Source organism: Hemicordylus capensis, chromosome 2, assembly GCF_027244095.1.
Source record: "Hemicordylus capensis ecotype Gifberg chromosome 2, rHemCap1.1.pri, whole genome shotgun sequence".
Taxonomy (NCBI): domain Eukaryota; kingdom Metazoa; phylum Chordata; class Lepidosauria; order Squamata; family Cordylidae; genus Hemicordylus; species Hemicordylus capensis.
In genome coordinates, this window is record NC_069658.1 from 217,808,402 (window position 1) to 217,829,375 (window position 20,974).

General features: G+C 46.6%; 1 protein-coding gene across 8 annotated transcripts in view; it reads left to right on the plus strand.

Annotated features, from left to right (window-relative positions):
- LOC128347003 (procathepsin L-like) overlaps positions 1-16,935 on the plus strand; it is a 30,726-nt gene extending 13,791 nt beyond the window's left edge. For all 8 annotated transcript variants that reach the window (XM_053300938.1, XM_053300936.1, XM_053300930.1 and 5 more), the window contains 6 exons: positions 144-269; positions 1,767-1,925; positions 5,097-5,318; positions 7,448-7,607; positions 13,158-13,272; positions 15,815-16,935. In XM_053300938.1, the coding sequence (XP_053156913.1) occupies positions 144-269; positions 1,767-1,925; positions 5,097-5,318; positions 7,448-7,607; positions 13,158-13,272; positions 15,815-15,911 (879 nt within the window). In that variant the 3' untranslated portion in view covers positions 15,912-16,935. The remainder of the gene's footprint in view (positions 1-143; positions 270-1,766; positions 1,926-5,096; positions 5,319-7,447; positions 7,608-13,157; positions 13,273-15,814) is intronic.
- Positions 16,936-20,974: the final 4,039 nt, after the last annotated feature.

Consider the following 20,974-nt stretch of genomic DNA (forward strand, 5'->3'; position numbering starts at 1 on the left):
CTGCACCAAATCCTGATACTGGAAAAAAAATTCCAGAACTGAGCTATTCCAACTCAAGTAAAGGCCCCTGTAAAGTTCGAGACAGGTGGATCATGGGACTGTATCCACCTTAGCCAAGTGATCTATGCAGTACTTCCTTGCAGGGCAAAGAAGAGGCCTTCCGTAGAACGATCTGGGAAGAGAATCTAGCGATGGTCAAACAACATAACCGTGAGGCTGTCCTGGGGAAACACACTTATCGGATGGGCATGAACCAATTCAGTGACTGGGTAAGTGGATTCTGGTTCACATCGTGGACGTTGCAACAAACCACTTTCTCTTAATCCAGTCATGATGGCTCTTGTTAGGGTCATTCTCCTCCTTGACTCTGTCTTCCTCCTTCGTCTGCTCTTATTTATGCAGCCCCAAGCTCTGACATCAGGTTGGGAGAGCCCAAAAGAGGTAGTCCCTGAGCCCAGCACCGCCCAAAGGAGCTGGTTTCTTCCATGTCAAGTATTTTGCACTTCCCAAAATCTGCAGACCAGCACCAACCACGGGTCAGGAGGAACTTGGTGAAGGGGGGGAAGGCCAGAGGAATGACCAGAGGCCAGCTGCAGGCCAGAGGGATGACCCTTTAAATTTCTCTGGTCTCCAAGCAGGGAGGTGGAACCTGGGGGTGGGAGGTGGAACCTGGGGGTGGGAGGTGGAACCTGGAGGTGTTAAAGGCCACATTCCAGCTCTGGTCCATTCTGGAGCATGTTTCCCACTGGCAGTTCCATGAGGTGCTGAAACGCTGCCCAGTCCTGAATGTGGGCCAGGACACAGAGATTTCCCATTGCTCCTTTGCATGATTCACTGCTCTGGCTTTGCCTCTTCTGATCAGAGACAGAGGGGTGGGTAATTCTAGCACCCTCAAAAAGTAAACCTTTGGGAGAATATTCTTTCCAGTGTAATTCATCAAAAACTTGCCTCTGCTTTCAATAGTATGGAAAGAGTGGTTTTGTCTGGAGTGACACTATGGACACAGTAATCTATGGACACAACGTTATCCGTTGTGCTGGGACAGTGCACAGAACCAAGGAATGGCAGAGAGCTTAAAGTGGCTAGAAAGTGAAGGAGTCATTGGTAGAGAATGTATATTTGAGATTGCAGCCCACAGACAGATGGGAAGAGAGGGCAGCATCAGAGGCTTAGTCCAGTTCAGTTCAAACCAGGCTCAGTTCAGTTCGAATTCGAACCAGCAGGTTGAACCCTATGCCTGATCGGTTCGAATTTGAACCGTCGAACTGAATCAGTTTGAATTCGAACCAGTTTGCACATCCCTGCAGAGTAGCAAGGGTAGTCTTGTTCTCTGTTGCTCCTAAGGGCTGGCCTGTAAGCAGTGGGTTGAAATGATAAGCAGTGAGAAGGCTATCCTGATTGTAAGAACTGTTGGAAGGTGGAACAATCTGCCTCATGCAATGGTGGGCTTCCCTTCACTGGGGTTTTTCAAACACAGTCAGAACAGCCATTTGTCAGGGATATTGTAGCAGATCCCTACACTGAGCAGGGGGGTGCTCGAAGACCTCCAGGGTCCCTTCCAACATTCTAAGACTCTCAGAAACGATCACAAGGAAGACAGTAGTTCACTCAAGGCTGCCTAGTGAGTTTGTTACTGAGACAAGACTTGAAACAGGGACTGCTTGCCTGGCAGCTTTGAACTACTGACATCTTTCGCCTTCCTGCAATTCTGCCATTCTGACAACAGGAAAGATAACCGTCAGTGTTCACTCTGCCTTCCTCCACAGACTGACGAGGAGTTTGATCAGAGGATGAGCTGCTTCGATCTTGAGCTGGCTGAAGCAACTGGTTGGAACAAGACCATCTTCCAAGATTCTGATGCACTGGAGACTCCCAAGTGGGTGGACTGGCGCACCAACGGCCACGTCACCCAAGTAAAAGACCAGGTGAGTTGAGAACCAGCATGAGGGAAGACTTAATCACCAGACCAGGAAATTTACAATGGTCGGAATCTCTACTGTTTTAAAGAACTGAATTTTCCTGAGCAGAGCCAATGTCAAGATGGTTTTAGACAAGGGCACTGCTAGGTATTGCTAGAGAGGGGTCTTGGGGTTGTGGTGGGCATCTCATTGAAAGTGTCTCCTCAGTGTGCAGCAGCTGTGAAAAAGGTGGTCAGTTCCGTGCTTGGAATCATTAGGAAGGGGTTTGAAAATAAAACTGCTAATGTTATAATTAAAAAGGCAAAGGTGTGCCGTGGAGTTGGTGTCGACTCCTGGTGCCCACAGAGCCATGTGGTTTTCCTTTGGTAGAATACAGGAGGGAGTTGCCATTGCCTCCTCCCACATGGTATGAGATGATGCCTTTCAGCATCTTCCTATATCGCTGCTGCCCGATATAGGTGTTACTCGTAGTCTGGGAAACATACCAGCGGGGATTTGAACTAGCAACCTCTTGCTTGCTAAGCAAGTCATTTTCCATGCTGCGCCATTAGGTGGCTAAAGGTAAAGGTGTGCCGTTGGGTCGGTGTTGACTCCTGGCCACCACAGAGCCATGTGGTTTTCTTTGGTAGAATACAGGAGGGGTTTACCATTGCCTCCTCCCACGCAGTATGAGATGATGCCTTTCAGCATCTTCCTATATCAATATTATAATGCCTGTATACAAAACTGTGTGTACACTTGGAGTACTGTGTACAGTTTTTGTCACCGTATCTTAAGGAGGACATTGTAAAATTGGAAAAGGTGCAGAAGAGGGCAACCAAAATGATCAGGGGCCTAGAGCACCTTTCTTATGAGGCAAGGCTACAACACCTGGGGCTTTTTGTTTAGAAAAAAGACAACTGAGGGGAGATATGATAGAGGTCTATAAAATCATCCATGGTATGGAGAAAGTAACACTAGAACCAGGGGTCATCCCATGAAAATGATTGCCAAGAAATTTAGGAATGACATATGGAAGTACTTTATCACACAGTGCATAATCAGCCTATGGAATTCTCTGGCACAAGGTTTGGTGACAGCCAACAACCTGGGTGGCTTTAAGAGGGGTTTAGATAAATTCATGGAGAACAGGTCTATCAATGGCTACTAGTCTGAGGGCTATAGGTCACCTCCAGCCTCAGGCAAGATGCCTTTAAATACTGGTTGCAGAGGAGTAACAGCAGGAGAGAGGACATGCACTCAGTTCTTGCCTGTGGGCTTCCCAGAGGCAACTGGTGGGCTATTGTGTGAAACAAGATGCTGGACTAGCTGGGCCTTGGGCCTGATCCAGCAGGGCTGGTCTTATGTTCTAAACCTTTGGTCCATCTAGCTCAGTATTGCCTTCACTGTTGCACTAGACCTGATCCAGTAGGGCTTTATTTATGTTCTTATGTAGATACTTTTAAAATCCAGAGACCAGCTGAGGCCCACAGCCTCTCCATATTTTGGTAATTGAAGCTTTTCTTGCTCTCTAAAGGAATCCAACACTCTCTCCAAAGGTCTGGTGTGTTTGGGCCAAGGACGCTGCCAGATCCTGTTAGGATTGGGTCCTTGGCCCACAGCACCTCCTTGATTTTCGAGTTTCCCTCATTTTGCAGTCCATCACATGGTATATGGGAGGCAGTGGGCACCAAGGCTACCCACTGCACTCCCCACGTGACCAAAGTTGGGCTGGCACTAGGTGTGCTGCCTTCTCCATTGTGCCGGGCAGCTGGGTTGCTGCTAGGCATGAGGGCAAGGGTCCCACACACCAAAGAGCCAACTACCAATGAAGCCAGCTTCCACTCCCCTCTGAATGGAAATTGAAAGGAAAGGGATAGATCCTGGAGGAGGAAATGAGCAGATGGCACTCCTTTCCATCCTTCCCCTTCCCATTACTGATGCATGGGGTGGGGGAACAGGTCAGTGACAGAGCAAGCTTGGCCCCTCGCAGCCATCTTTTGATTCATCCAAAAGATGTCTGTCTGTCCCACCCCCACTCCAAAAACTTTGATTCATCCAAACAAAGTTTTTGGGGTGGGGGTGGGACAGACAGGCAGCCAATTGGTTTAGGGCACCCAGGGAAACACTGGGGGCACATGCATGAGGGCACATGCTTTAGAAATCATTCCTTGTGCTGTGATGTTCTCTGGCATCTGTGGTGGTGATAAATCTCCTTTGGCACCAGTTTGAAGGGACTGGGCTGCCATTGTTCTTGGCCCTGGTGCTTTGGAGGAAACGGCAAACCCCTTTGAAAATAAGCTAAGGTGGAGCAAACACCGAACTTATCTAGCTGGAAGCAAAAACCAGTTGGAGACTGAGCTCCTGGGAAGTTCTTGGCTGCATTGCACAACATTGTTTTAAAACATTGCTCCATTCTGTCACAGGCTAAGACTGATTCAAACGTCTCCATTGGCTAGCCGATTCAGAGGTCTCCGTTGGCTCCATTGGCTTGTCCACAATGTGGTATTGCTTCTGATGGGTGGGTTTCTGCTAGTACAGTTTAGAGGGCCAAACTTTCTCCCTTCTTTTTGCATTTTTGATCTTTGAGTCAGGCAACCTGGAAATCATTCCCTTCACCCCTATGCAAGTTACTGCAGACCTGTGCCTCTTTTTCCTTTTCAGTAGAACTGAGTCCATCCTTCCCTGTTGTTTTCTACAGATTTTGATATTTTGTTTGAGAACAGCATGTGGCATCCAGAATTTTTCAGTAATAATCAACATCTGATGGCTGACATGCAGCAGCTTGTAGCCATTTTTTCTAATCACTCAGCTTTTCTAATCAATCAGAAACAACCCTTTTAAGCAGGTGGGAAAACAGAGCAGCTCGGTTCTGGATTTTGATGGTGAATGTCACGTTTTGAAATGAACATCTGAATAGCAAAATGCCAAACTGTGACATATTCTTCTTTTCCACCTTTCAAATTTAAGGTCAGCTTAGCTTTTTAGCAATTTCTGGGGTCTGCTTTCTGTTCACTAAAACTACTTCTACATGCTTTGGCCCTTTTGTGGAAGCTCCATTCCCATGGTGGTCCCAGTCCTCCAGGAACACTTTCATGTGCTCAGCTGCCTAGAGAGAGTAACTTGCCAACATAAGTTCATGACAAAGGGAAGGAGGAATCTGCACACCAAATCATGCTACTTCTGCTTTTTCTATAGGGCAAGTGTGGGTCGTGTTGGGCATTCAGTGCTACCGGAGCCCTGGAAGCATTTCATTTTAAGAATACAGGCAAACTGGTCTCATTGAGTGAGCAGAACCTCATTGACTGCGCTAGGAAGCCGGGTGAAGGATGCGAAGAAGGGTACTACACAACAGCCTTTAAGTACGTGCAGGATAACAAGGGCATCAACTCCGAGGAGACCTACCCATATGAGGGAGAGGTAACTCTTGGGACAAGGTGGGGGTGTTCTACACTTTGGTGATCCTGCAATGCATGCAGAGGCCTCAAGAGAATCTCAGTTTTAACATTTGTATGTATACAAAACCAGCTAGTATTCAAACGAACTGTTAAATGTGATACACAGATATTTTTAAAAACCCAACCCTAATATAAAAAACTAAAAAATTGCATCCAAATTAATATCACTGTTTCCAGTCGGCCCAATGACATGCACATCTCATACCAGATCCTGGGCACCACTTAGGATTAAGTGGTGTTCGTCTCCCCTCTGGTGGGTTCCATGACCAAGATCCGGGTCTCACGATCGGTGAAACCCGGTTTGGTGAGCTGAGCGGGGAGAGCGGGCCAAGCCCTCGTGGGACCCCAAGCCCGATCTGGGTGGGACCCCTGGGCGGCCGGATTGGCCGCCCGCGCAATTGCCAGCTCCATGACAGAGCTGGCGAGGGCTGGGGGGAGCGGGGGCCTATTTATTTATTTATTAAAACTTTTATACCGCCCTTCCAAAAGGCTCAGGGCGGTTTACATTAAAACACCATTAAAATTAGTTAATAATTAAAACAAAAATAATAAAGCATAAAAACAATAATTAACAAAATTAAAACCATCGTAAAACAACAATTAAATAATCAGAAGAATTTAAAAAGAAGTTTTAAAAAGCTGAGATTGGCCCCCAGAAGCTCCAGCATGCCCTGAGCGAGCACGCAGGGCATGCTGGTGAGACCCCTGGAGCTGGGAGGTGGCTTTTTGCCTCCCCTCCAGGGGTCTCCTCATGAGTAGTCACAGCGCGGAGCCACTCTGCAGCTTCTCATGATCATTAAAACCAGGTTTGCGGAGCACTCGCGCTGCAAACCTGGTTTTAGGGCAGAGGTACTTAGGCGGGTTACCCGCCTCGGAAGCACCAGGCTCGCAGCCGAGCCTGGTGGTTCACACGATGGGGCGAAATCGGGCTAGCCTCCACTAGTCCGATGACGCCCCATTGTGTGAATAGCCCCCAACTGTTCTAGGGCACCGTCTACTTGGATGCAAGGGATTTTATCTACAAAACACCCTCATAGAAACATAGGAAGCTGCTTTACACCAAGTAAGACTATTGGTCCATCCAGATGAATATCGTCTACACTGACTGACAGCAGTTCTCGTAAGGTTATAGGCAGGAGTCTCTCCCAACCCTACTTGGAAATGCGAGGGATGGAACCTGGGACTAGTGATGTGCACGAATCGGTTCGGCGGTCTTTTTGCAGACCGCTGAACTGGTTCCAAGGTTTGGCTGGTATGGCACCGAGGGGGTTACCTTTAAAGATTGGGGAGAGTACTCTTCCCCCACCTGTGCTGTCTTTAAAATCACTGGTGTGGGGCGGCCCGCATTGGGCACTTCTGGTTTGATGCTGATTGGGGCGGCAAGAAGGTACCCTGCTATCCCAGGCCAGCGATTTTAAAGACAGCACTGGCAGGGGACACATGGTGGGGGTGGGGAAGCATCCTCCCCGATCCTTAAAGATAAAACCCCACCCCCCACGCCAAACTGACCATCTGCCAGTTCATGCACATCCCTACCTGGGACCTGATACCTTTCCACTGAGCTACAGCACCATTCCCTGACGTCAATATCTTACAGTTCTCACATTTGGTCTCCCATTCAAATGCAAACCAAGCTGGACCCTGCTTAACAAAGGAGAAAATTGATGCTTGCCACCAAAAAAACAGCTTTCCTTCCCATCTCATTAAAATAATCGCAGCGGCATTTATAGTCTCAGGCCTCATAGTCTCAGGAGAGATCACTATCCCGTTCTAGGAACTTCATGGCTTTCTCTGAGAGCACCAGGCTAGCTGGCTATGTTCCTTGCCCACCTTATGGTCCTTCCTGTTCCTGAGGCTGAGGTGCCAGACTGCTCTTGCTTGCACCACCCTGTGCCTGCCTGGGACCAGTTTCTTACCTTTCGCCCATCAGCCCTCAGGATGTACCCTTCCATGCCCTTATTCCCTGCCAGGCTATTCCTGGAGTTCAGGAAGACCCAGCACTTGAAAATGACCCCTCTCTGCTGAGTGGCCCAAGAAATGTTTCCATCATTTTGCGGACACAGAGCAAACCTGGTTATTACTTCTCTGCAGGAAGGACTCTGTCGTTACCAACCTTCAAAGAAAGTGGCCACATGCACTGACTTCAGAAGCTACGGAGACTGGGATGAGACACACCTGGAAAAACTTGTGGCCACGGTTGGCCCCATTTCCGTTTCTGTGAACGCTAATTGCTTGAGGCACTACGAATCTGGTAAGACACCCTTTGGCAAGGGAGGCCTTGTTACTGCCACCTAATTGCTTGAGGCACTACGAATCTGGTAAGACACCCTTTGGCAAGGGAGGCCTTGTTACTGCCACCATGAAGGTGACTAGAACCGGGGAGACCCGAGTTCAAATCCCTATTCAGCCATGAAAACTAGCTGGGTGACTCTGGGCCAGTCACTTCTCTCTCAGCCTAACCTACTTCACAGGGTTGTTGTGAAAGAGAAACTCAAAGTATGTAGTACACCGCTCTGAGCTCCTTGGAGGAAGAGTGGGATATAAATGTAATAATAATATAATAATAATAATTCAGTCATCCCAGGTCCTTGGGAAGGACTCGATAGCTGGATAAAACAAACCAGTCAATAACACCTGTCTGACTATGTAAACAAGAAATAATAATATATTAAAAGCGGGGCATCTGAAGAGTTATGAATAAGCATGTTGAACTTAGAGGCACAGAATGTTAGAGCTGGAAGGGACCCTGAAGGTCTTCTAGTCCAGCCCCTGCTCAGAACAGGAATTGGCTACAGCATCCATGACAAATGGCTGCCCAGCCTGTTTAAAAACCTCCCAGTTAAGGAGAGCCCACCACTGTGCCACACTGGCTGATTATTTTATTTAACAAAGGGTGTGGAGGAACTGCTCTCTATTCCTCCTAACCTCTTGCCGCTGCCACCAAGCAGACTTTTTGTACAGCCAAGTCTTCTGCAACAACCTTTCAAAAATTACTGAAACCCCAAACTCTAGTAGTGTGGAAAGGCTTTATAGGCATCGGTTGGAGAAACATCATCTCTACATTTTATATTTCAAAAAGGTTTTCTTTTAGGGAGAAAAAAGCAGTTCAGTTAAAGGATTTGATAGAAGGTTTGGCTAGCACTCATATCTGTGGTATGATAAAAGCAAAGTGCATAAAGATTTTGTTAATCACTATGTAAGAAGGAGTCTGATGCAAGTATGGGCAAAATATTTTTAAAAATGGCTGGAGTGTAAAACTCCACTATGGGTATCCATGACTGAGGCTTTGGCACATACAGGTGAAACTCGGAAAATTAGAATATCGTGCAAAAGTCCATTAATTTCAGTAATGCAAATTAAAAGGTGAAACTGATATATGAGACAGACGCATTACATGCAAAGCGAGATAAGTCAAGCCTTAATTTGTTATAATTGTGATGATCATGGCGTACAGCTCATGAAAACCCCAAATCCACAATCTCAGGAAATTAGAATATTACATGGAACCAAGAAGACAAGGATTGAAGAATAGAACAATATCGGACCTCTGAAAAGTATACAGTGTACTGTGCTTGATTGGCCAGCAAACCCGCCTGACCTGACCCCATAGAGAATCTATGGGGCATTGCCAAGAGAAGGATGAGAGACATGAGACCAAACAATGCAGAATTGCTGAAGGCCGTTAATGAAGCATCCTGGTCTTCCATAATACCTCATCAGTGCCACAGGCTGATAGCATCCATGCCACGCCGCATTGAGGCAGTAATTGCTGCAAAAGGGGCCCAAACCAAGTACTGAATACATATGCATGCTTATACTTTTCAGAGGTCCCTCACAACTTCTCTTCTGCAGATGGACCATCTCTGCTGCAGACAGATTCTTCTTCTTGCTGACTGCTCACTCTTGACTCCTTTGGACTGCTCTCTTGGACTCTTCTGGACTCACTCCAAACCTTCTCAAAATCTCTCATTATATACATTTTTTTCTGGTCCAACAGTTCCTCAGCTCAGACAATCAGAACAAACAAAAATTCCCTCCATTTAAAAAAAAATCAATTTTTCCTCCAAAAAATCAACTGTCAAAACTACAGAAAAACAAGTGTGAACTTTTGATATTGCACCTTCTCCATGCATAGGGGTTTCCAAGCACAGAAATCCTATTTACAATAAGGAAGTTTTAGGAATAAAATTTATAATTCGTTTATAATGCAAGGGCTATTTACAAAAAGAAGAGGTTTGGAAATATTAATACACTAGACCAGGGTTTCTTAACTTTGGGCCCCCAGAAGAGCAGAAGCTTTCAAGTTCCCTCCTGGCTTCTCCAAGATAGGGCTGAGAGAGATTCCTGCCTGCAGCCTTGGAGAAGCTGCTGCCAGTCTGTGAAGACAATACTGAGCTAGATAGACCAATTGTCTGACTCGGTATACGGCAGCTTCCTATGTTCCAGATGTTGTTGGAATACAACTCCCATCTTCCTCAGCCACAAAGGCCATGTCTGGGGATGATGGGAGTTGTAGTCCAACAACATCTGGGGGCCCAAGGTTAAGAAACCAATAACTAAACAATACAGCAGCTTATTTACTGAAACCCAAGAGGTCTAGGCCTTGTTCTTCTGCAAAGGATTAAGAACAGCCCTGCTTGGTTAGGCCCAAGGCCTATCTAGTCCAGCTTCCTGTTTCACACAGTGGCCCGCCAGATGCCTCTGGGAAGCCCACAGGCAAGAGGGGAGGGCATGCCCTCTCTCCTGCTCTTGTTCCCCTGCAACTGGTTCATGTTAAGTAATGTATTACTTGTATTTTGTTCTGTTCTGTGATTGCATCTTGTTTTGGAGTGCGCCCCTCCTGTGCTTTATCGCAGGGATTTAGTACCTCAGATTCAGTAAAGCAGGTGTGCAAATATGAGAAATGATGCTGAGGACCCAAAGCCATATGGTTTAGAAGAATAACAGAGAACACTTTCTCTCCTCCTTACCAGGCACATGGAGTCTGAATTCATGGCATACCCAGCCAGAGTAGGGGACAAGATCATTTCGTGAAGACAGACAAAGGAAGCAAGTTTATGCTAGATAAAAGGAATTTTATAGGAATATAGAATTTTAGGGTTTGGAGGGATCTTGAAGGTGTCTTATAAAACTCATTCAGGGCTTCCCATAAGCATGAAAGGAGGTATTGGGTAAAGTGCCACAGGGCCCACTGGTGTTCATATTCTAATAACTGACTTGGAAGAAGGAGTAGAGGGGATGCTTATCAAACTTGCAGATGATACGAGGCTGGATAATGGAAGGATAGCTAAAAATTTTGAGGACAGAATCAAGATTCAATCTGATCTGGGCAGGTTTGAATGTTAGGACAAAACTAACAAGATGAGGTTTAACAGAGTCAAAGGTAAACTCCCGCCTTTGTGGAAGAAGAAAAATCAAATGCACAAGTACAGAATGGGGAAGACCTGGCTTGGCAGCAGTGCATGTGAAAGGGACCCAGGTGTTTTGGTGGGCAACAAGTTGAGCATGAGCCCGCTGTGGGATGCAGCCGCTTAAAAACCTAATGCAATTTTAGGCTGCATTAACAGAAACAATGGTGTCCAGATCACAATAAGTAATTGTTCCACTCTATTTTGCACTGGTCATAAAAAGGTAAAGTGTGCTGTCAAGTCAACTTTGACTCCTGTCTACTCAATGGGCAGCAGCTGCGAAAAAGGTCAATTCCGTGTTTGGAATCATTAGGAAAGGGTTTGAAAATAAAACTGCTAATGTTATAATAAAAAAGGCAAAGGTGTGCCGTCGAGCTGGTGTCGACTCCTGGCACCCAAAGAGCCCCGTGGTTTTCTTTTGGTAGAATACAGGAGGGGTTTTCCATTGCCATCTCCCGCGCAGTATGAGATGATGCCTTTAGCATCTTCCTATATTGCTGCTGCCCAATGTAGGTGTTTCTCATAGTCTGGTAAACATACTCACTTAATATACTGGGTCCAGTTTTGGGTCCCACATTTCAAGATGGAAGTTGATAAACTGCAAGAGGTTTAGGGGAAGTCCACGAAGATGGGGAGGGGTCTGGAAACCAATTCCTATCAGGAGCCATTGAAGGAACTGTGTATTTTCAACCTGGAGGAGAGAAGACGAAGGGTGATAGGATAGCCCTCTTCAAATATTTGCAGAGCTGTCTCATAAAAGAGGGATCTGACGTACTCTGTTGCTGCAGAGGGTGGGACTAGAAGCAGTCAGTTGGAACTACAAAGGAGGAGGCTCAGGCTAGGCATTAGAAAGAATTTCCTAGCCATAAGGGCTATGGTACAGTGGAACTGTTTGCCTTGCGTAGTTAGTAGCATAGAAAATTACTTTATACTGGGTCAGACCCTTAGATCATCTAGCTCAGTATTGTCTAGAGCAGGGATTCTCAACATTGGGTCCCCAGATGTTATTGGATTTCAACTCCCATAATCCCCAGACAAAGGTCACTGGGACTGGGGATTATGGAATTTGAAGACCAATAGCATCTGGGGACCCAACGTTGAGAATCCCTGGTCTAGAGTGACTGGCAGTAGCTTCTCCAAGGTTTCAGGCAGGAGTCTTTCCAAGCCCTTCTGGAAGGTGCCAGGGATGGAATAGTGGATGGCCCCACCCCAAAAGGTGGCATATAGGGGTCTCCCATCCAGGCACTGACCACACCAACATAGGAAGCTGCCATATACTGAGTCAGACCCTTGGTCCATCTAGCTCAGTATTGTCTACATAGACTGGCAGCGGCTTCTCCAAGGTTGCAGGCAGGAATCTCTCTGAGCTCAATCTTCGAGATGCTGCCAGGGAGGGAACCTGGAACCTAGATGTTCTTCCCAGAGCCGCTCCGTCCCCTAAGGGGAATGTCTTACAGTGCTCATACTTTGAGTCTCCCATTCATATGCAACCAAGGCAGACCCTGCTTCACTAAGGGGACAAGTCATGCTTGCTACTACAAGACCAGCTCTCCTCCCTAGACCTGCTTAACTCCAGCAAGGTGGCTATATTGTGTGCTCTTAATTGATTTTAAGAGTATCAAGGGCACATGATACAGTTGTCCGCTCTCCTTTGCTGGAGATTTTCAGACAGAAGCTAGACAGCCGTCTGTCTATCAGGCATGCTGTGGCAGATCCTTGCACTGTGCAGGAGGCTGGACTAGAAGCCCTCCTTCAAGGTCCCTTCCAGCTCTCACATTTTATCATGTTATGAGATCAAGGATGTCAATCTGGCTGCAGCCCACTGAATGAATAGCAATGATAATCCAAGACAAGTTGCAGCCCTCAAGTGATGAAAGCGCGAACTCATTCTGATTTTGAGCAGAGGAGCTGATGTAGCTTGCTGAGAAATTTGGGCTTTCCTTGGCATCAGGAGGGAAGGGGTATAGCATAGGACATGAGCTACTCCTTCTGGAGAGCAGTTGTGCACCTGCGTGCTTTCAGATTAGACCCTACAATGGGGTCATGACGTATCTGCTAAGTGTGCTTCTGTACTTCCTGTAGGTGACTTCCTGTTGTGGCACCACAGACCCTATGCTGTCAGGGTGGCATTCACCTTCCAGATGCCTTGTTTCAGATTTAAGCCTACAACTGCTATAACATTGTATGTGCATTGCAAAAAGGTTGCTGTATTTTCCTGTTGTAGGATTTTAAAAAAATAAATAAATCCTGGGGATCGTTGTGAATACGATCCTGCCAATCCAAGCATTTTACCGTGGTTGTAGTGGGTAATCTGGAAAGCGCCCTGCTTCTAAACTGGTTCAAGTTGTCATCTGTTTTCTGTCCCTGATCCTTCATGCCCCAAATCTCTCCAGGAATTCTGTACTCGGAGAGCTGCAGCAAAACCACAAACCATGCCATGCTGGTGGTTGGCTATGTCAGCACCAAGAAAAATGCGGAAACATTTGGCTACTGGATCTTGAAGAACAGGTGAGAAAAAGAGAGAGAGAGAGAGAGAGAGGTGGGGAGTGGGAATCAGTTGCCACACAACGGTAGGTATGCAACACAGTTGATTTATTGCATTTCTGTCCTGCTTTTCCACAGTAGTGCCCAAAGCAGTGTACAAAGTAATAAAAATTATTAGATAAAATCCAACTGAATTAATAAGACTAGTAAAAGCAGACTCAAAACACCAAACTAAAAGAGGAGGACAAATCAGCAAATTAAAACCTTTGGCCTCCTAGTCCTAAAAACCTCAGCAGAAGCTTTTCTGAATGGTGATTTATTCCACCTTCCTTATGCTTAGGGTTGGGGCACATTCATACAAAGGTGTCATTCATACAGAAGCAACAGCAGGAGAGAGGGTGTGCCCTCACTTCTTGCCTGTGGCTTCCCCAGAGGCATCTGGTGGGCCTCTGTGGGAAACAGGAAGCTGGATTAGAGAGGCCTTGGACCCAGTGTTCCCTCTAACAGGGATTCCCAGATGCTATGGACTACAACTCCCATAATCCCCAGCAGTGGCACACCTAGGTAAAATTGGCACCCGGACCCCCAGACATTCATTTGTGTCAATGAATGGAATTTAACTTCAGGTCACAGCCCAGAGTGTTGTCCGCAGACATTCGCAAAAGCCACACCTCCATCACAGGGTTCATCTGCTTTATCTGTGGGTCTCTCTACATGGCTCCGCAGATATGACAGAGTATCCCACATAAATGGTTTTTAAAATGCAACCTTTTAAGAACACATTTGCTAAACGTTAATGGCAAATCATTCAGAAAAAAGCTGAATAATTCTGCTGGCTCAGAACACAAGAACAGCCCTGCTGTTCAAAAAGACATTTTGCCTTTTTGTTTACACTTTAAGATGTATTCCGAGCTCCCTGCCAGCGGGTCATTAGAAGCGGGGTGGTGAACTCCTTCTGATATTTTACTAATCAGTATTTTACTGATCAGAGTAGGCTTCCTAATCCAAACCTTTTCTTTTATAGCTGGGAGGGTGTTCTGCCTTTTTAAAATATAATTAATAACTTTAATTACTTAATGGCAGACTTTTTTCTTTAGTTTTTAATCTCAGCGCTCTTGCACAAGACTGCCTGCAAAAAGGGAGGGGGAGGGAGCGGGAGGAAAAAATCCTTGAAGTGTAGTGCTTCGTCTCCCCCAATCCCAGGAAAGTAGTTCTGGATCGGCTCTTCACCACAGGTGAGAGCTAGAAAGGTGCCTTCATTTACTGCTACAAGGGAGTTATGAAGGCATGCTGGTGATCTGGTGATAAGGCACTCTTGTGCAAGAGCACTGGGTGGGGTGGGGATTAAAAGGGAAGAAAAAGCCTTGAGAAATGCAGTATTTCAGCCCCTGCCCCCGCTCCCCGTTGGAGCAGGAAAGTAGTTTTGGATCAGCGCTCAACCTTCATTCGATGCTACAAGGGAGTTCTCAAGGCATGCCAATGATCTGGTGAAACCAGGACTGGCCCATCTGCTAGGAAAACTAGGCAGTCACGTAGGGTGTCAAGTGGGGAGGGGCGCCAATGGCCCAGGTCATGTTTCGCCCCCATGGGCTGGTGGGGGCAAGCAAGGGAGCCTTGTTGCCATCACTGAAAAGGCCGTATCCTAAGTCCCCACCATGCAATCCTTTGAGTAAGATGGGACTCAAAGCTGAGATCCAGTTAAAGATCTCAGTAACTTCCAGGTTCATCTTGGTTCTGGATGTCTTGTGTGTTTCTGTTTAGACATTTCAAGTCGTGAAAATGCCAATCATTATGGCAGAGAATGATGGGCGTTTTTGTGCATTTTGCATTCTCCAAGGAGCTCAGGGCACCAAAGCCCCCACCCTTACCTCACAACAGCCCCATAAGATAGGAAGGGTGGCAGATGGTCACAGGTCCTGTGAGCTTCCAGGCTGACCCTGTGAGCTTCCAGGCCAACCCAGGATCTGAACTTGGATCTCCCAGACTCTTGTCCTACCCAGCTTCAGGTGCTGTGCATGGTCCCAATCTTTGGTCATCTGTAAGCAAATACCTGGGTAGGAGGAGAGGAAGTGATCATGTTGAAGGCAGGTGCAAGCTCCAATGGCATCATCTTTCCCTGCACTTTTACCCAGCATATTATCATAGGTGGAGAAACACCATTGGAGGCTGCTCCTACCTCCCACATGATCAGTCCCCTCTTCTCATAACTAGATTTTTTGCTGACCAGAAATCAGCAGCCCGCTCCCAAAGCTGGGTAGGACTCTTTACTTACCCAGTTTATTATCATGAGAACCAGCCATATGTTTTCACAAGGCTACCCTTTGTCCACTAGAGCTCAACAAGAGCCCCTTGATAACTAAAGTAGTCCCTGTCTGCATGGCTCCGCCCGCCATCTGCATATCCCCATCCAGGCTCAGTTAGCTCCCCCTCCAGGCCTCCAATACTCTGCTCACTAGATTACCCTGGTTGTTCTGGGAAAAGGCTGATCCCCATCTGACCCCAGGTGGATTCACAGTGCTCCGATTTATATGGAAGATCTCTCATTCTCTTCATTTTACTCTTCCAGCTGGGGTACTCACTGGGGCAGAAACGGTTATGGAAGGATTGCAAAAGGAGCTGGCAATCAAGGTGGTATAGGAAGCTATTACGGCTTCCCTGTATGATGATCAGCCATAGGCCGGCTATGACCCATTCTTCCGGAACCTTCCCAGCTTCAGCGCCACAAAACTTCTACTGTTGAATTGCTTTTGCTTATTTCATCGTTTTCCATGCAGTGGAAATGACATCCTGCAGATTTGAAATTCCAAATGTTTCTACCAGTTCGATAAAACATCCGGAGACATTTGCATCAGGCTAAATTTGGACATGTCTGTCTACATTGGGATGAACTTTTCATACATTTGGCATTCCCATGGAGTTTCAATAATATCAGAACTAGGGAGTCAAAATTTTAGGTTCAGTTCTAGTTTAGACAGTAACTCAACAAAGTGGTCTGGTAACCAATTCACACATTTTGAACTGTAGATTTACTTCATGCTTTTCTGCTTGCAGTGTAGCTCTGTCAGATGAACAGAAGGGCAACTGCTTACCATGAGGGGAAAAGATAGAAGAATATTTTTAAATTTTATAAACAAAATACATAACGCTGGATTTAAAAATCCTGGAAAATAAAACATGAATCCTGCAATTGAAAGCTGAATGTTTGAATACTAACTCAATTACAGTGCCAAAATACCAGAGAGCTCTGATGCTGGCATGTTGTAATGCCATACAAACAGCAATTTTGGAAGGGAGATATCAAAAAATTCCCTTTAAAGAACATTTTTGTCACTGTAATTCAGGAGATATTGAAACCACAGCTCATGTGCTCCTTTGTCAATGTTTTCGAGATTTACGGCACAAACTTATAACTCTTTTTATAAGTTGGTCATATGAGCTCTTTTTACCTTGATTATCTTCTAGCCGACCAGAATGATTTAATATCTTATAATGTGGCTAAGTTTTGGTTGCTAGCCAGCAAAACCCGCCAGGAGCTCATTATGAATTCAATTCAGTTGCTCTGTTTTGAGGATTAACTTGCTAATGTTATAGTAAAACTTTATGGTTTACTCTGTTGCACTTTTGTATGTATATATTACTATTGTACTGGTTTGTGACTCCAATAAAGAATTTGATTTGAATACTAAACCAGTTATTTTGAAACGGTTTCTTTTCTTTAGAAGTTTAGTTCTGATTCAGGTTCAAAGCAATGAAGCAATTTGATGTTCCGGTTCAATTCTGGTTCACTGAACCCAGGGCTCCCTGGGCTTAATCCCACACTAGCCACTGTACCACACTGTCCAAGTTTCAGAAGCTGCTAGTTTGGATTGAAATGGCTATTTAAGGAAAAATCCACCCCTGCAAATGATAGAGGGAGTCTTTTTCTCAAAAGAACAGATATTTTTAAAATTATTTGGTTAGTGTTGAGTTTTTCACAGAAATTTGAATTCAATACTAATGCATCTATCATAGCCTGAGTGTGTGCTGGCAAAGTCTGCTTTGTCAGATGTAAGGTGAAGTTGGCTCTTGCCTAGAAAAGCTTCCTGGTGCAATAAAGACATCCATCTTTAAGATGCCAGAAGCCCAGTTGTCATTTTTGATGCAATGAACGTGACTCCTCTTCCAGAATGTATTTTCTTGGATTCAGTTTCTTCATAGCCTCTCTTTCCCAGGATGAATATCTATGGCCTGCAAAGTATCTCTTGCAGTTTGTCTGCAACATCCTGTGCAGAGGATGCTAGTAAAACATCCTCTCTGGGGAAAAAGCACATTTGGGATGGAGAAAATTAGATTTCTGTACATCTGCCAGATACATTTCTTCCCTCCCAGCTCTAAACCAGTCATCATCCCCCTTCTGAGAACTGTTCTTTTGGAATTAGATGTGTTAATGAACTCCTTCTTATATTGATTGATACCTATTAAAGATATCCCTGAAAATCTACCTGTTCAGTTTGTGATTGTGAATTTTTCTGTCTTGAGAGCAGATGCCATCTTAAAGATGAATGTCTATTGGTTGTTGATGCCTCCCGCCCACCCGCTTTTAATGTAAATAAGTGCCACAGTTGGGCTGTCTTCAATTACGTGTGGCTTCAGCCCTAGTGGGGAGGAATATTGCAGAGTACAGGAAAACATTACATGTCTGAACATGGATACTATTCCACCATCATGGGAAACTGGAAGACCAGGGTGCGGAGGCATTCCTTTCCTGAAACATTCAAGAGTGACTGCAGTACATGGTAGCACTGAATCTAGCTGGGATTAGATTAGTTCCGTGGGTCATAAACAGGGGGACATGGCTAACATCTGAAGAGTTAATCTGTAGTGAAAGAAGGAAGGATGGGAAACAGGGCTGAGAAATATAGGTTATGCAGTAGCAGAATGTTCCTAAAGAGACTCCGTCTGTATTTGTTTTCTGTAAATCACTGTTCATATTTTTGTCTCTTGGGCATACCTTCTTCAGCTTTTTTTCACGACTTACTAGAGATGTCATCCTTCAAGATTCAGTTCCCTCCCCAGAGCCTCTAGAAATTAAACCTTTCTCCTTTCTCCTCAGGCCCATCTTCCTTCCTTGTCTTCTCTCTCCTTCTTCTCCAACCATCTTAACTGTCTTAACCTCCTCCCCTTTGACAATGGTTACCTGTTATATGGACCACCCATTATTGGCATTCATTACTGGCATTCTTGTTTTTAGACCCTATGCCCCCTAATGGCACAGTGGGGAAGCAACCTGCCTAGAGAGCAGGAGGCTGTTGGTTTGAATCCCCACAGGTGTGTTTCCCACAATATGGGAAACACCTATGTTGGGCAGCAGCGATATAAGAAGGTGCTGAAAGGCATCATCTCATACCTGCATGGGAGGAGGCAATGGTAAACCATTCCTGTATTCTACCATGAAAACCACATGGCTCTGTGGCCGCGAGGAGTTGACACCGACTTGACGGCACAACCACAACCACAGAGATCTGTGTCAGAGATCTATGAGCATAGTGTGGGCGGTGGGGTGGAGGGTTAATTCTCCTCATTTTTAAGGGGTTAGTTTATATTTCTTCAGTGGATCCAGAGTGGGGCAGTCTTTATTTTGGGAAGTAGGTCCTCTTGGTGGAGAAGCAGGGTCCATCAGTGAAAACACCACCAGAGGAAGCTTCCCTTCAGCTCCCAGAGGGCCCTGCTTGGTTAGAAGGCAGCAGGGTTCTGGCATTGCAGCTATTCAAGCTGTTGTGACTCTGGATTTTACTTGCACAGTTTATTTCTTTTCCAAGAGAGGGGCAGAATGAGGGAGAATTTGAGGCAGGGCTGTGGATTTATAATGCCCCAGTCCCAAAACCTGGGGAAAGAGTGTTCCTGAGGAGACAATCTTTCCTCCCCTGCCATGGCTTCCCACGTTCGAATTCTTCACCTCCCTTAGGAACATAGGAAGCTGCCTTCTACTGAGTCAGCCCATTGGTCCTTCTAGCTCAGTATTGTCTTCACGGACAGCAGCGGCTTCTCCAAGGTTGCAGGCAGGAGTCTCTTCCAGCCCTGTCTGGAGATGCTGCCAGGGAGGGAACTTAGAAACTTCTGCAAAGCATGCAGATGCTCTTCCCAGAGTGGCTCCATCCCCTGAGGGGAATACCTTACAGTGCTCACGTGTGTACTCTCCCATCCAAATGCAAACCAGGGCAGACCCTGCTTAGCAAAGGGGACAATTCATGCTGCCCACCACAAGACCAGCTCTCTTCCCTTGCAAAGAGCAGGGAAGCAGTTGGCTCTAAGGCTGCTGAGTGCCGCTGCTTGCTCCATCACATTGCACCTTATCTCCCCACCTTTGGGTCGGGAGGAAGGCAAAGCGGCTGCTGAGGCAGGGAGAGCTGTCAGAGCCAAAGGGAAAGAGGCTGGCGAGTGCTGCTGCTGTCACATCTTCCCTCCCTTCTGCTGCCGCAGCCCATGCCGCTTGGCCACATTGACCCACCCATCTCATCTGCCCTGTGGCTTCCCCAGGCCTCACGGTATCTTGCAGTGCCTGATGACAGGCAGGTGCCACCTTGAATGTTGCAGAGGAGGGAGAGAGCACAGTGGTCACCCTTCCCAGCCACAATCTGGGGCAGAGGTGCAACTAGGTAACTTTGCAGTCTGGATCGAAAGGCCTTTGGAGACCCCCACCCCACCCCCGCCCACTGCAAGTTAAGCATCATCCCCCTGCATACACACACACACACACACACACACACACACACCGTGACACAGGCAATATTTTCAACACGTGGGTTCTTGAGGGCACAAACAGCAACTGAACTCACGAGAACGTAAGAATATAAAACAGGTCTATTGATGCAAATATGCACGAGCAGCAACATTTCAACACGCCGCTGAACATCTTCCCATCCCACATACTTCTTTCCCCCACTCTGCCTCTAAAGCACCTGGCAGAGGTCACAATCACACTCCCCTCCCCGCCCCGTGCAGCGTGGTGACCACACCACCCAGGACCGACTAAAGAGGGTTTGGGCCCCCCCAAAGGATGTGGAGGCCCTGGGCTTTGGCCTCGAAATCCAGGGTTAAGAGCACCTCTGATCTGGGGGCCAGCACTCCAGTCCTCCCGACCCATCTGTCTCTACCTTGCTTCAAAAGCTGTTTTAAGTGTACTAAGTGGCACAGCGGGGAAATGCTTGCCTAGCATGCATGAGGTTGCCAGTTCGAATCCCCGCTAGTACTATATTGGGCAGCAGCGATATAGGAAGATGCTGAAAGGCATCATCTCATAGTGCACGGGAGAAGGCAATGGTCAACCCCTCCTGTATTCTACCAAAGAAAACCACAGGGCTCAGTAGGCACCAGGAGTCGACACCAACTCGATGGGCACACTTTTACTTTACTTTACCCCAAAAGAGGTTGCATGGGGGCCTCTCCTGTTTCTTTTCCAGCCTCAGCACTTTTCCTCAGCACTGCGTGGTGGCTCTCACCTGCTTTTTGTTTTCCTCACAGCAGCACCTCCCAGAGGCAGAGCAGGTGTGCTTGAGGATGGCATGGCGGCAGCGGTGTCTCCCTCCTCCTCACCTGAGCATGCAGCTCAACCCCCTTCATTTCTTGAGGTGCAGGGTTGGAAAGCAGCAAGTGCCCCCAAGTAGTACTGAGGCCTATGGCAACGCTCCGTCTCTCCTCTCCTAAGCAAACAGGTCCCCCGTCCCCACCCAGGACTGGACTGGGTGGA